Source organism: Pseudorasbora parva, chromosome 4 (genome assembly GCF_024679245.1).
Source record: "Pseudorasbora parva isolate DD20220531a chromosome 4, ASM2467924v1, whole genome shotgun sequence".
NCBI classification, from domain to species: domain Eukaryota; kingdom Metazoa; phylum Chordata; class Actinopteri; order Cypriniformes; family Gobionidae; genus Pseudorasbora; species Pseudorasbora parva.
The window spans coordinates 36677509-36694757 of NC_090175.1; the positions used below are offsets into that span (position 1 = coordinate 36677509).

The 17249-nt window shown below is 36.2% G+C and overlaps 1 protein-coding gene across 4 annotated transcripts in view; it reads right to left on the reverse strand.

Moving 5' to 3' along the window:
* The window catches only part of tmem131l (transmembrane 131 like), a 69700-nt gene extending 53047 nt beyond the window's left edge, over positions 1-16653 (reverse strand). For 2 of the 4 annotated variants that reach the window (XM_067441660.1, XM_067441661.1), the window contains exons 1-3: positions 16478-16652; positions 15710-15780; positions 4624-4664 (exon numbers count right to left, since the gene is read on the reverse strand). In XM_067441660.1, coding sequence (XP_067297761.1) covers positions 4624-4664; positions 15710-15780; positions 16478-16586 — 221 coding nt within the window. In that variant the 5' untranslated portion in view covers positions 16587-16652. Of the gene's footprint in view, positions 1-4623; positions 4665-15709; positions 15781-16477 lie in introns of all 4 variants that reach the window. The other 2 variants (XM_067441662.1, XM_067441659.1) reach the window with 2 other exon arrangements.
* Between the last annotated feature and the right edge of the window lie 596 nt (positions 16654-17249).

Genomic DNA, 17249 nt, shown 5'->3' on the forward strand with positions numbered 1-17249 from the left:
TACTCATTCAATTCTCACCTATCAGAGTGAAAGTATCATCTCTGCTTCCTTGTTTTGAAACCCAGAGTCACCCGCAGCTTTATTTAAAACTCAACGTTTCTATTTAAAATAAAACAAATAAAACTAAAAATTACAAAAATGATGGATGAGTTTATTTTCTGCAGTGAATATTTTGTTTGTTTGTTTTTACAAGCATTCAACAGCGTGTGCGATATCCATTTTGCAGCAAGGGTATGAAACTGCACTTTGCTGTTGATACAGGAAGTGAGCCTTGTTGATGCTGTTGTGTTAAAAGCAGCCATTGTGCTTGGTGATAGTCCCTGATTAGGACTAACCCACAGAACATGCTGTTACCCTGAGTCAACAATGAAAAGACAATGTGAACTATGAAACATCTGCTACAGGGAGATAGCAGTATGAGATCTACAGAATAGGGGACGGGTAGTATGAGAGGATGTGGCAAAGACACAATGAAGTGAAAAAAAAAGTTCCTAAAAGAGAGTGAGAGTGAAATTTGCATGCACCACAGATGTATTTAGTCGTCTTGGAATATGATCAATTACACAAATGATCCACAGTTATTGATGGCAATAAATCTATCAAAATAAATACCACTGGCTTGGAGTGCACACATCATGTTTTTCATACAATTAACAATTAATAAAGCAAACTTATTTCTTATTGTGCAGAATTCAAACAACCAATACATGAATTGCTTTAAGTGACAGAGTCAAACCCCAAGAAAGTGAGGGAAAGATTTCAAATCATAGCCGGGCTTCAATCCATTTTTTTAAGCATTGGATATCGCAGAAATAATTGAATACAGGTGTTTCTAAAACACACGCACCACCATTGCGCACCTGCAGTTAAAATCGGATCTCAGAATTGGTCCCGAATCACTGGATCGAGAATCTTTTCTCCCACCTCTATTGTATAGTATGACCAACACAATATTAGATAAATGAAACAAAATGTTCTTTCTTGTTGGGCAGGCCTGTAGGTATAACATGCCAAGTTGACGCTTCTTCTGCAGACTGCTTTACTCTCGCGTGTCATGTGACCAGAGTGCAATCGCAGCCTTTGCAGTTAAAAAAAAAATATTATTGCAGATGCAACTAATCGTTCAGCCCTAATATTCTTAGTTGTATATTCCTTATTCTGGAAAAGTGGCAGTCGACCAACATTTAATTGTTATACACACACACACACACACACACACACACACACACACACACACACACACACACACACACGCTTGTGAATTGAAGTTCTCTCGGTTTTCCATTTCATTAATTATTTCTATTTCTCTCCATTTTAAATATTGTGAGTCCATGCATTGATAAGAGCAAATATCCAATGCACTAAAGTTAGAGGGTGTTTAGCCACGCTTGAAATGCTGGTGTCAGAGTTATACTCAAGGAACACTACAGTTATTTACGATCACGAAAGTTCATTATTTGCATGAATTTTAAAGCCTTGCCAGTTAAACATTTCATTCGCGTGCATGCACTGTTTTACATGCACTGAGCGCGCACTAAAATCCTGTCAAATACACGTGATTACTGGACTAATCAGTCTTACTGCGCTAATACTGTCAAACACACACAAGATTAACATATATAAAACACAGTCGGTTATGTCTAAAGTGAAAGTAAAATCTCTGTGTCTGTATATGAGATGCGAGCAGGCCGTGAACACTTGTCCTTAAAGGGACAGTTCACCTCTAAAATTATGTTAATAAAACAACAAAAGACAAAGACAAATCACTTACTGAAAAAAAACTTTAAATCAATGTATATTGTAAATTGAAGACTGTAGTTTTAATTTTAGCCTACATTTAATTCAATTTCATTATTAAATGCTACTGTACATCCGAGCTGCCACTGCAGCTTAAATCTTTATATATATTTTATATTATACAATACACTAGGAATGTGTACAATGGTTTTTATAAAAGTAGTTTTAAGTTTAAGTAAGGATTTTTAAGAGTTTTTTAAGTAAAATAAAGAAAGAGTATAAAAACGATAAAAACTTTCTGTTCCTGTCACCTAAGAATAGAATAGCAAAAAGCGAACCAAACAAAAAACGTGGTTAAAAACCGAGGTATGTATTGAACCATGGACTAACTGTTTTGTTGCATCACTTAAATATAAATATGTATATGTTAATTTTTTCTTTTCTTTCGGCTGTTCCCTTTCAGGGGTCGCCACAGCGAATCATCTGCCTATATACAGTGGAGATCAAAATTAGAGAACAATTTAGAAACATTAGATTTTTTTCAGAAATATTGTTGATATTCATTGCTTGAAGTTTAAAGGAAGATTAGCTGTGGTTATACCATTGTGTTAGCATGTTTTAGAAAATATCAAGGTACTTCAACAAAAACCTTTATTTTGTCAAAAACACTGTGATCAAAATTAGAGAACAATAACCACTGCAGCACAAAAAAAAACCAAAAAAAACATTACAACTAAAATGTGATGCTTACAGCAGTCAAAAATTAGTAGGACGTATAGAGGCCCTTGCTTTGAAGGAGGTCAGCACATCTGCGGCCACAGGACATCACTAGATACTCACACTGCTCCGGTGTCGTCTTGGTCCAGTCTCTTGGACTGGTCTTCCAGTCTCTTCCACATTCCGGTAACTGTAGTGGGTTTCTTAGCCATAAATTTGTCGCCAATGATTTTACATAGATTTTCAATGGGGTTTGGATCAGACTCTGGGCTGGCCATTTCATTGTTTCAATGTTTTCACTTTCAAGGAACTGCTTTACCCATTTTGCAGTGTGATCAGGGGCATTGCTTTGCATAAAAAACGCGGGCTGATTGGGATATGCTTGCAGTGAAGGAACCACATGTTGCCGAAGGGGGTTCTGATAAGCAGGTTCTGAGGTTCTGCCATGTAGCTGTATAATAGGCCCAACTCCTGCAGCAGAAACATCCCACGCAACCATGCCACTTCCTCCTCCATCTTTCACTGACTTCTTTGAGCACTTTGGATTCAATCTTTCCCCAGTTTGATGCTGAACATAATGTTTTCCCTCAGACACAAATAAATTAAACTTGCATTCATCAGTAAAGTGAACTTTGGACCAGTTCTCCTCTGTTCACACAACATGCTCCTCAGCAAAGGTTAGTCTAGCCTTTTGATTCTTTCTGCTGATGTTAGGGCTTGGTCACTGCAGAGTGAGCATTCAGTCTGAATTCTCTTAAATGACAAGACACTGTATGGCGAGACAGATCCTTACTGTGTTCAGCTCTGAACTAGCGAGTAATTCCAGCTGCAGTGTTGAACCAATTCCACATTGAAAGTCTCTGTATTGTCCTGTCCTCTCGTGCATTGGTCTTGCGTACCTTTTTGGGTACGTGAATGAATTAGTGTCTTTGTAAAGCTTCAATATTCTAGAAATTACAGATTTGCAATGACCAACTTCTTTTGCAATAGCTGAAAGGGTCATCCCTTTGGCCTTCATCTGGACAACCAGGTGTCGTAGGGTTTCAGTAATCTTAGAGTGGCTTGCCATCTTGCAAAGTCAGTGGAAATTGGAAAGTTTGCTTCAAGTTAAATAGGGTTTGCCAGATTATTACGGAAATTAGCAGCAAGTGCCAGATTAACCCCCAAAGCTTGAAGGTATCTGAAAGTGTTCTCTAATTTTGACCAACGTAATTTTTCAATTGTCTTATTTAAGTTACTTTTCCTAAGCTCCTGTTAGGATAATTTCAAAAAGGACTAAGCAGTGACCTTGAAATTTAGGAAATTGTATGTTGTTCTCTAATTTTAATCTCTACTGTATATAGACTTTTTTTTTTGCATGGGTTTATTATAATTGGACAGCAGAAACAGTGTCAGGAAGTGCCAGAAGAAAAGGAAATGTGTTTGGGAATGGACCACAAGCCAGGACTCGAACTCAAAGCAAGTCAACTCATGTCATCAGTGCTCCCTATTTGTCTTAAACCATTTATTGAAAGTAACTTTGGATACATGTGTATGAAAATGTAAATACATATGTCCAAAAATGGCAATGTAATTCTCTAATCTGTTGTGGAAATGATAATTTTGTGATCTATGGTGTCAAAGGCAGCACTAATCATTAATGGTACAATAAAAGATATGCAGCCGTGGTCAGATAAGAAAACACAGCTGTAAACAATGTATCACCTAGCAGGCTTGTTCCATTTTTCCATAGACTTCATTGCCATTTTGTTTACATACTGAGCTCTTATTCATATCTTGCAATTGAAATATATTTAATAAAACCATATGTTGATCTTAGGAAATGCCAGTCAAATGAATGCAAATGTAAAGTAAACAGAAAGCTGGTGTTCTCTAAAGGCTTAGTTTTTGCCTTGCATTGTTGAAACAAACCAGCCCTGCCTTCAAAAAAATGTTTAGGGGAGTTACAAAATAGACTAAATACTAAAAAGGTAAAATTTTGTCCTTCAAGTTTTGGACATGAAAATGTAATAAACTATGTAACGTTAAATGCAACAAATTGTGGGTTACCAACAACATTAACATTTTTAATTTTATTAACCATACCTGAAGAAAAGTTACAGAAATAAAAATGCAAATAGCAAACTCTAGGAAAGTCTCAAAGGGATTGTGGTTAAGAAAAATTCTTACCTCTCCTCTCGAGGAACATTCTCACTGTGCTGCTCCTCTGCCTGGAAGGGGAAAAAAATATTTTTTATATTCAAAAGATTATATAACAGCATATTACATAGGCACAGTTACAGAGGTTTAGAGTAAAATGTTTTGATTGCACTTCACTTTACAGTATGTGTACTTACTGTGTACTTGCCTAAGTAAGAACTGGTAAAGATAACGTAACTACATGGGTTGAGGTTAGGTTTAGGGGTAGATTCAGGGTTAGTGGGAACAGGACTATAAAATAAAGTGCTACCAATTTTTCTTTTTGTCTTTTTTTTTTTGAATAAGAGACACACAATGTTTAGAAGAGATGCATAAAACCAAAAGTGAAAACAATTTTTTTAAATATAATTTTACAAAAGATTTCAAGTTGTTATTTTTATTTCCCATCCATCAAACGTAAAAGTAAAAACGTATTAAAAATTAAAATTAAAACTTCAGAACAACTGTTTTCAGATTGATAAGAAATGTTGAACAAATCAGCATTAGAATGAAGGATTATGCAACACTTAAGACTCGAGTAATAATGCAGAAAATTCAGCTTTGCCATGATCGCAATACATTACATTTTAACATATAATATATTCAAATAGAAAAGCTATTTAAATAGTAATATTTTACCATATTACTGTATTTTTGATCTAATAAATGCAGACTTGACCCTATTCCTTTTGAACAGTAGTGCACATTATGAACACACTTGTAATATCCAAGAAATGTATGCATTACATTCCTTAAAGGGTTACTTCATCGATTAGCATATGGCTTTGTATCAGTAGAAACCCTGGAGTATATTCAAATGATCAGTTTTTAATTGTAGTGTCTGTTCTCTAACTGAACTGATTTTATGAAAATGAACGTGGTCGCGGTGGGAAAGTGAAAGTGATTCAGTAATCTAGTACCAGTGGCTTTGGGAGTGGCCTTTTAGGGCAGCAAAGCATTCTGAGAATTGTTGTCTTTCATCCCCATGAGAAAAAAAATACATTTTCTATCTTTTCTCAGACTAGAAAGCACCGAATTCAAAAATAATTTCACATTTCTACTACATTAATGACCCAGTTTAAATACAGACTCATCTTCCCAGCGCTGAAGTACTCCTTTAACTTTAGCATTGCAAGTAAAAGTGCTGCCTAAAAAACCCACTTTCCTGGAAAGCTGGAAACAGAAACCTGCAAATTCAGAGTACAAGTATACTTGAGCTGAGCTTATTTTGAAAGCAACACTGCTGAAAGGGAACACTGTAGGATTTCAACACATACAGCCATACTATTGCATGAACTGCCTGTAGCACATCATAGGCAATTTACTGAAATAACCATCTTACAGAGAGCCTTGAATCTATGACTGACGAGTGTATCTGCGCTCTGTTACAAAAGGGTCTCCATAGGAACTAACTATAGCCCTACAGGCATACAATAGATGCATAAAGGGGCCACTTGGTTGCCTGGTGTCAGATGACTAGAAGTGCACATTTTACAATGATTGGATGAATCTTGGCTAGGAAACATTCAGGGAACCTGTAGTAAATGCAGCATTCATCCATCATCGGGTGAGGGTGGTTCTCTTTAAATGGAATGCTGCAGGTTTACTCAATCACTCTTGACATCTATATTGACTACAAATGAATCAAAGTCTATTTATGGATCTGCTTTTAACCAGTTGTCGAGCCGATAATGTTTCTTAAATAGAAAGCGGTTTGTACATTTGACCTTATTTATTTATTTTGTTCAAGTTCTAAACACAACATATTAAAATAATTATTAAGCCCATTTCCTTAAATAAAAACATCTCAACATTTTAGAAAATTATAATTTGATATGCTATTAGTAACAGGGTCTCTATCAGAGGAAGTCCATAAGGGAAATACAGTTACCCTTTTGAACTTCAGAATAATTCAGTTACACTGTAACCCACTTTCTTATGACTTTCCTGTACTGTTTTTCAGTTATGTAATGAACCACAGCAGCATTAAACGGCAAGATCTCATTTAAATATTCCCATGATGCTGACTAGAAGAAGAAAAAAAACACTACTCCAATCTGATGGTGTATTTTTAACTCTTTTATTGTCTGTTTTGAATATGTCTACATAGTTTTTATATATATTTTTTTATTTTAGTTTTAGTTATTTTAGTACTAGTGGTGCAATGGATAATAAAACTCACGGTTTGGATCATATAACGGTTTTTGAGTCACAGATTGGATAATTTTTCAACTCAGCAAAAACTTCAAACAATTAGAGACAAGTGAACAGTCAGTATAATTAAAAAATATTTAAAAATAGTCAGTATAAAAAAAAAAGATTTTTTTTTTCCTAAAACAAAAATAGTGTATTAGAATACACTAATTATAAGCAAAGATAAATACAATAACCAAGTTAGCAAGGTCTAATTGAAGAATTCAGGTGCAGAAATCTAATTAAAATTGTAAAAAAAAAAAAAAAAAAAAAAAAGCATATTAACTGTATAATTTAAATATAGGTTAATATTTGTTAAAGCTAAGTTTTGTTGTATGATTTACATTAATGACATAGACAGTATATATATGCGCTGTCACTTTAAGGCAGAATGCACAGATCCAATATAAATTAAACACATCACTAAAGACAAAATCAACCGTTTACACATGAATACTAGCCAAGACAAGCATTTTGACATTATTGAATGCATGTGTCCGTTCAAGCGCAAGAAGACACAAAAGAGGAATCAATTCACTAAAACAAGCCATATGTGTGAGCAAGTACCAAATTGAATAATTGTTCACCTCCTCTTGTGCTGGAATGGTTTAACAACACTTAAACGAGATAAAACACTTGCAAATTATAAACTTTTACTCTTTGATGGATCAACTACGTTTCATAATACCCCTATTTAGTACAGCAAGCTAAACTAAAAGAAAATGAGAAATGCTGAAACTACCTAAAGTAATAGTATATCCCCACGCTGTATTACTTCTGGTTTGTTTTGTGTCAGCAATGGTTCAGTTTCACTATGACATTTACATGTGGCATAAAATATGCTGACCACATATTGGTGCTATTAATCAATTTAAAGGGGGGGTGAAACACTCAGTTTCAGTCAATCTCATGTCAATCTTGAGTACCTATAGAGTAGTATTGCATCCTTCATATCTCCGAAAAGTCTTTAGTTTTATTATATTTATAAAAGAAATATGAGCTGTACTGAGTCTTTCCGGAAAAAAACGAGTGGCTGGAAGCGTATCGTGTGGGCGGAGCTAAAGAATGACGAGAGCACAAAGCGGTGACGTCCTCAAACGGGGAGAAGCCCATCGCTATCGATCTCAGCTAATAGATATATGATCCAGAACCAGATCCGGAGGCTGAAATAAATTAAACAGGAGAAACAGCAACAGCAGGACGTCCATCTCTGTGGTATGTACTGTATTTAGTGGCCTGTCAACATTTGTGTGTGTTTACTCGCAGTTTATGAGGACATGATTCGGTTTATGGACTATTGTATGCGACTAAACCTTAGCAGTAGCAAGCCAAACGGTTTTGCACGTCAGACTAGTGTAACGTTATACATAGATGATCTCATTGATTATACGTTATACAACAATGGAGTCCGTTAGCGCATTTGAATGCCGAAGCACGCGATCGTGTCGTTTACTGATGTTTACTCACGCGACAACAGCATAGACATTTGAAGCAGTTTTACTCACCGACTGCTTCCAAAGCAGGACCGAACCTTTATCGCTGGGACCGCTCTGTCAATAACACACTTGTTTGGTATGATTTGGTGAAGTCCTGACAGCAGTGAACGGTGGAGATCCACTTTGCGACGCGACTGAAGCGATGTTGTGAAGCTTCCCAACATTTCTGCGTTCAAATCGGTTCAAATGCAGCGCTGCCTTCCCGGAATGCTGTGCTGAAGCGTTGAAGTCGCTCGACGTCAACCATAGGAATAAAGTGGAGCGCGGCACAACCATAGACGCGTTCACAGATGACTGGATCTGCACCTGAGAGTATTATGGCCGTGCATTTCCTCTCTCGCTCTAGTCATGGACTTTCCGCTCTTTTGACGTCAAGCTGACCCATACTCGAAAAAAACTCTCTCTTTTAACACAGAAATACTCCATCAAACGTACAACATTAGTTTTTGAAACTTTGTCTATGTTTAGGATGGGAATCCAAGTCTTTAACAATGTAAAAAGCTCAGTATGCATGAAACAGCATTTCACCCCCCCTTTAAATTTTTTTTTTTTTTTAAGTGTTACATTTCTGTGATTAATTGCAATTATTTGCACGGAAACAATTCATAATCATTTTACAGTGTGATAAATAATTTCACACTGAATTGCCAAACTAACTTGCCAAATTGCCAAACTAACTATAATAAAAAAAAAGATCAAAAACGAGCGGGTGGGTACGAGTCATCCAAAAATATCTTTAATGATATTCGGGTCAGATCGTTTGAAATAAAGATGACACAGGACAAAATGCCGATTTCCCAACACGTTGAATTGAGCAATTGTAAATTTTTAATAGGTTACCCTTTTTTAAACGCATACAGCCTATTAATGTCCAACACGATCATGTGATAATGCATATCAATTGTACGAGTGTGCAATCTCGTGGAATGTATACGCCAAAATGAGTTTTGCCCGTGCATATGATATGGACTTTATGCCGTATATATGACAGGCTCTTGGGTAGGACTTTTTAAATATAACTCTGATTTTATTCATCTGAAGGAAGAATGTCATATACACCTAGGATGACACCTAAATCATGGGCTAATTTTCATTCATGGGTAATCTCTGCCTGTCAGCATTCATTTCAACATATATGGTAAAAATAAAAAAAATCTTCAGCAATAGATCAATGGCTTAAAGCAGTTTGGACCCGTTTTTCTTTGCAGAAGCTTTGCGTATTAAAGGGCTAATAAAATATTTAAACTCAAGACAATATTTTGTGTCTAATTTACATGATGAGACAAGTAACCGTTAGCCATGTAATAAGCAGGATAATGTACAGCCGGTTATCATCGCAGAATAAACCTCGACAGAGTGACCAGGACTCCGACGCGAAGCGGAGGGGTCTTGCATCACTGAAGGGGTTTCATGCATTTCATCAGTCTGAGGAATCAATAGTTCTGTGATGTGTGTATATATTTACACACATTTCCTGATAGATCAGGCATAACATTATGACAGGTGAAGTGAATAACACTGATTATCTCTTCATCACGGCACCTGTTAGTAGGTGGGATATATTAGGCAGCAAGTGAACATTTTTCCTCAAAGTTGATGCGTTACTTGCATGAAAAATGTTAGAGCATAAGGATTTGAGCGAGTTTGACAAGGGCCAAGTTGTGGTGGCTAAACGACTAAACGTCTAAATGCTTAACGTCAGAGCATCTCCAAAACTGCAGCTCATGTGGGGTGTTCCCAGTCTGCAGTGGTCAGTATCTATCAAAAGTGCTCCAAAGAAGGAACAGTGGTGAACCAGCAACAGGGTCATGGGCGGCCAAGGCTCACTGATCAGGGCTTGACATTAAGCATGTTCATGTGCTTGTTCACTTGTCCGAGTAAAAAATGTGCTTGTCCGGAAAAAAGTTAGATTTTTATTTTTATTTTGTGTGTGTGTGTTGTAACTATAATTTATTCTGAAGCAATATTCTCACCAGTGTCCAATCAGCTTTGACATATTGAAATCTGCATATTTGTGAATTTTTATTGAATCATTTCAAATGTGTGATATTTTTACCTTTTATAAAGGGCATTTCCCCCCTAATCTTATTAAATATAGGCTATGCTTCAGGTTTAATTTTATATTATTAAATTTGATCAATACATTAAATTAAGACACTATAAGGGCTGTTAACAATACAATTAAATAATTGACACTGAAAAATTACAACTGCATTAAATAATGTTTTGAGATTTGTAGTTTTGAATAGACACATTAGAAATGTTGGAAAGTATGTTTAAACATGAAACTAAACCTCCAGTAGGTGGCAGCAGGTGGCATTGAGTCGTTGATTCAAACGATTCATTCAAACACTGAATTGTTCACGTTACGGTTCTGCTGTGTGTGAACGATTTTCGCTGCTGAAATCCGAACAAAAGCACTCAATATTGCATCTAAAATGTAAGTGACTAAGTGAATGTAAATGTAAGTGAATGTTAATTAATTATTTATGAAACTGTCATATGAAAGCAGTTTCATTTTCAGTCGTGATGAGGGGTCCACAATCTCGGGGTCCACAATCTCGGTCCTGGAGGGCCACTGTCCTGCAGAGTTTAGCTACAACCCCAATCAAACAAACCTGAAACAGCTAAACAATGCATTTATAGGCATCCCACAAATTTATGTGCATCCCACAAATCTCCATCAACTACAAGATGCTATACTATCAATATGGGCCAACATTTCTAAAGAATGCTTTCAGCACCTTGTTGAACCAATGGCATGTAGAATTAAGGCAGTTCTGAAGGCGAAAGGGGTCGAACACATTATTAGTATGGTGTTCCTAATAATCCTTTAGGTGTGTGTATAAAAAAACGGTACCATATAAAATTAAATACAGATTCATCTTTATTTAAGCTACAAAAGTTATTGAGTTAAGAGCAGGGAGAGACTTTCTTTTTTGAGTTTTGGGAAATGTATAAATGTATAAAAATTAAATAGTATGTTTTTGCATTTTTCATAACCAAAAATGTCTCGACTCTAACTTTTTAAAGCTCACTTTTTTTTCACTTTAGCAATCTGCCACGTGTGTCTTCTTTAAAAAGGAGACCTAACTTAAGTCAGTGCTCTATTCAAGTTTTCTGACAGTGTGAACTGGACATTTTATTTTCAGGACTATGCTCAAAAAGTAAATACCTGGATTATAACTACTACAAAAATATAATATGGTACCATAAAATTCCCCCAAAATACAAAATATTAATTTTTTTTTTAAAAAAGTACATTAATTTCATTTGAGTTATTTTTAACTGCCACACAAGGAACACCAGACTGTGCTTAAGAGGATATTCTGCTAAAATGTTTACATCATTTTGTACATTTTTTCCATTCAAGCATGAGAAGATGCAAAAGAGAACTCAAATCAGTACTGTGACACTTTTTGAAAAGTGGTTTCTTGTGTATGCATTTCACAATGCAGATTTTGCATCTTATTGCACTTAAATGCTTTAAAAGCACCTAAATGACTGTTTAGTTGAGCCATGGAATAGGCCAACATGCGCACCATCTAGTAGGGTGATCATACTGTAAATGCTATAGGATGCCATGAAAAAAAAAAAGATTTTGCTTTGTTACTTATTTTTAACAAGTTAAATATTAATCACAGAAATGAACATGTACAGATTTATATGATAACATTGCAACCACCTCCACTACTGTCAAAGACAACAAACCAAGCCCCTTTAAACAAACGGAGAACTATAAATGGAATTTTCCATTCCCTTTGATTGTAGCCATTCTCAAGCCATAAGACAGGTCGCTTGCATAACCGTTAACCACTAAAATGGCAAATTGTCTGTCAACCTCTGATGCAGCAACAGTCTATGTGCATGTTTGTGTGGTTTAAGCTTCCTGCCCCAAAAGGAAACATGAAAAAATATATGACTTTATCAGATTCAATCAGTCTCGTGTGCCTGATCATAATCAACAACAAAAAATCCACTACCACTAAAAACAGCACACCTTTATTACTGTTCCAGGTGTTGGGCTCAAATGCCAATGACATCAAGTTTTGCATAGCTATATGTTCATTCAAAAGAATATTTTATCATGCAATCTATGCATACCTCTTCTGCACATGTTTATGAATATATAGATACAGAAATATGTTATTTTATTCTGTGTGACCTATCATATAATTCCTCTGTGGGCTGGAAGCATCTTATAGCAAATCTGTGTCAGATCATACTTGATCATACAGATCATACTTAAAACTCTTACTTTCTAATAACTTTTTTTAGTTTTTAGTCACAGGGAGGGAAGGGAGGGAGTTTTTAATTGTAGATTTTCCATTATCATTTTAAGTTTTAGCAATTAACTATAATAATACTGCCTCAAACTCACATATGGCTTGTAATTAGACTCATTAACAGACACACCATTTAGCATTCCATGAGGGCAAACAAAGGTCATGACAACGCAAAGACATCAGGTATTTAAAGGTATAATTCACCCAAAAAAACTATTTTCCCCTCATTCCCTTCTGCTCTAAAAATGTATGCCTTTTTTTTAATCTGTGAAATGCAAAAGACAATGGGAAGAAGAATGTTAGGGACTCTTTTCTCAGTCTGCCATACCATGAAAGTGTGAGAGAGCCTTTCATTCTGCCTAGCATCACCTACTGTGTTCCACTGAAGAAAGTCGTACAGGTTTGGAACAAAATTCATTTCATTTTTGGTTGACATTGCCATTTAAAGGGACAGTTCACCCAAAAATGAAAATATTGTCATCATTTACTCACCCTCAAGAAGATATTTTGAGTTTTTGTCCATTAAATGGAAGTCAATAGTTACCAAAACAGTTTGGTTAAAGGGGTCAAAACACACACAGTTTCCGCCAATCTCATGTACCTATAGAGTGGTCAAATCAGCATGAATGATATGAGTGGTCATATCATTCATATCTCAGAAGAGTCTTTAGTTTTATGAGATTAATAAAAGACAGATAAGCTGTTCTGAATCCATCCAAAAACAGCCAAGCTTGTGAAAAAGTGTACATTGGGTGGGGCTAAAGACTCATGAGCGCACGCGCGCACACACACACACAATACATTAATCGCACAATACCTGGATACCTTTTGACTCACTCTAAATGTATAATGTAAACAACACAAATTCGCAGACGATTTTTTTTCTCTCAGGAGAAATCGTGTGGACATCGTGGATGCTCGTATAGTCGTGGCTCGCACCGTGTGAGAGGAAATTCAAAACAAGGCGAGCACGTTAGCAGCACCTCCCGACCTTACAATAATTTTTAAGCATGTTTAAAAAATTAGATTTTCCCCAGCGTATGGCTGTTCCCTATTGCCAAATCATGCACAACCACGTCACATAGGCTTGATCTATGAGTATTATTAGGCTATATAGCTCAGTGGCTGCAACCATACAGCGTACACAAACACGCACGCACGCATACACGCACACGCGCACACACGTACTTCTCTCTCACGCGGCGTGCCGTCTCACTCCCTCTGGTTGTTTCGGTTGAAAGAAATGGCTACTGTTATCAGCTTTTCAAAAAATCATTTGCACACATATTTTTTCTTTATTTTTTTTGCATCTAAAGCTATCAGCAACATTGAAAGCTCCGGTATCTGCGTTTAACACGAAAGCTCGAGTGATCACGGCTGGCTCGCGGTGCAAACAGTTGTGTCGTGTACAAGCTGATTTGATGCAATGATCAAATTAAATTACTCGTAGCATCTGCAATATCTCACAACCTCCCAAGTGTCCAAATTCTAACAGTGTACGCCGGCCTTAACACTTGATTCTTTGGGAAGCTGAACAAGGTTATCCTTCCCTCACAACCAAAAACACACTGTTGATTTTATGGTCTAAAAACACAATTACAATGCTGCCGATGGCTTCCTTAACCCGAACAAAGCTTGTTATTGGTCGTACTCTCCCTCTGGTTGATGTGCGCATGTGTTCTTCTGTGAGAAGTGCCCATACAAGTTGTTACGTTCTATATGACGTCATACAGGGCCATACTAAAAAACAAAAAACATCCTGAAGGAGTGTATTTGGCACAGAAATGCTGTCACACAACAAACTCTTTTTGTGCAATTTTGCCCATGTTTATCATGAGTATCTCTGAAATCTTAAAGGGTTAGTTCACCCAAAAATGAAAATTCTGTCAATAATTACTTACCCTAATGTCATTTGACACCTCCATTTATTTTCGGAACAAAGTTTAAGATATTTAATATTTAGTCCAAGAGCTTTCTGTTCCTCCATTGAATGTATGTACGGTATACTGTCCCTTTCCAGAAAGGTAATAAAAACAGCATCAAAGTAGTCCATATTTGACATCAGTTGGTTAGTTATAATCTCTTGAAGCATCGAAAAATAACCAAAACTACACCTTTATTCAGCATTGTCTTCTCTTTCGTGTTTGTTTTCAATCCGCAAACAAAGATTCGAACTGTTATGATATCATATTACCACTAATAAATATTACAGAGTATTGATTCAGAATTAGAATCGCAAATTTCACGTGATTTCAGCAGTGTGACCTGCGATCCAAATCATGAATCAATATGCTCATTTATAACCTCCGAACATCGGATACTAACCAACTGATGTCAAATATGGACTATTTGTATTACCTTTCAGGAAAGGGACAGTATACCGTATTCAGTGCAGGAACAGAAAGCTCTCGGACTAAATATAAAATATCTTAAACTCTATTCCAAAGAAGCATTACGGGTGTCGAACGACATTAGATTAAGTAACTGTTGATAGAATTTTCATTTTTGGGTGAACTAATTAGTGTAAATAAGTCAAAATCCACCCCTATAAAAACATACCTCAATGAATTGTGTTCCACAGAAAAAAGTAAGTCAAATAGGCATGAAGGTGAGTAAATGATGAAATTGTAATTTCTGAGTCAACTATACCTTTAAGAAATCCATTTAAAAGGCTACTTTAACAATAACATAATAGATTGTTTTAATATGTGCTGCTTGTAATTGATGCCTGTTTGTTATCTGAGACGAAAACTTGAAACATGTAAAAATGTTATCATTCTGTTCTTTCAGATTCTTCGAGTCTTTCTTTTACAGAAAGATGCCCGTCTGTTCCCGCCTCCACATGGAAACGCATTTTACCATAAACAATCGCCCTGCCCATATAAGCACTGCAAAAATCAATACACAATAAATCATATTGAAACATCCATATGAAAAGAATAAAGTTGTTTATTTTTTGTGTGCCACCTTTGCAAATGTAACAGTACATTGCACCACGTCTCGCACGTGCTCTCGGCTCACAATGAAGTGAAGTTGCACTGTAATAAAAACGTCCAGCTTATGACGTCATATTTGTTTGGTTTTTTTAACCAGCTCACATACCTGCGATGGCATGAAGAAGTCTGCGTCCTCAGCCTGCCAAACTTCAACCACGCTGGGCATCTGAGTCCGTGCTTCAAGAAGAGAAAATGAGAAACATGTAGATCATCAAGCAAGCATACCAACAACAAACACCAGGCCAATTCTTACCTCTACACAAACATACAGGAAATCGGAAAATGACTAGTGTTTGTCTTATTATGTGTTATCAAATATGTATGGTTTGCAGCAGTTGAACTGTAAGCAGTAAATTAACTGGCGTGTATGTATGACAAAGGCGTGCAATTGAACGGACAAGCTATTTTAGTCCAGAGCTCACACCATGACAACAATCCACATACATGCAGCTGGAAACACATTTAAATGTGCAATAATACTCTTAGCCTATGTTTTCTATTGTAAACATCGGATATACGCTTAGTTCCCATAGACTGCAGTGAATAACAGCTGTATGAAGCTATATGAGCTTTGTAGCATAATGCATTACACAGGAAATCGAACAAAACCAATAACTGGCCAAAAAACGCTTAATCCGTCTTTGTTCAGATTTGAATCAAAATATAAAACCGTAACGTTAAGAATATAGATATACGAACGAAACCACTGTCAAAAGAACCCGGATTTAAGGTAAATACAGTGAATACTGTGCCGTTTTAGCATAACGAGTGCACTTGAATACTTGTCAAATCAGCCCTCGGCAGTTCCTCCGACATTTTCACACTCGCGTTGCAATCGTGAACTAAATAAATAAGACGAAGAGGTCTCCCTCACCAGGAAACTGAGCTCCCCCGTGTTGAATGTACGGCAATAACAGCTGTAAGAGTCGCAGAAGGACATTAATCCATGTTTTTCTGTGTGTGAAGTCCCTTTGGCTCGCCATGCTGGCTGTGCTGAGCTCCCTGGCTTCACTTCTTTCTCTTTCTCTCTAACACCCTCCCTCCGCTCCTTTCTCAGCAGTACCTATGTTAGAGTGAGTGTCGCCCACTACAGCCAGACAACCCATCTACACTGCGAGCGACGCAACCATCTACAACACTGGGCTGCTAACGTACACTTAGGCTACTGCTTTAATCAGATAACTTACCGTATTTCTATAATATTCACAAATAAATGGAAAACATTAATCCTTAAAAATGATACCCAATGTAATGTGTTCATTGAAATAAAAATAATGGTGCAAACATTTTTGTTTTTATATGTAATATTATCACATCTCAAATGTAGGATGGAAGCCAATTTCCACATTAGAAAAAAAAAAATATATCACTTTAAATTGTCTAAATTGTGACAGTCATTTATGGGATGAAAATTTAAAAAGGTCATAATTATAACTTAATAACATACATCATCATTGTTTGTTTTATGTCATAATGATTTTTTGGATGTGAATGATTTTTTTTAATGAGGACAAAAAATATTTAATATTATATATTAAACATCTGTATCTGCATCTACAAATGTAGTATGGAAGACCATTTCCACCACATAAAACAATGACTTAAAAAGTCTAAATTCTGACATGTCATTTATGAGATGAAACTTC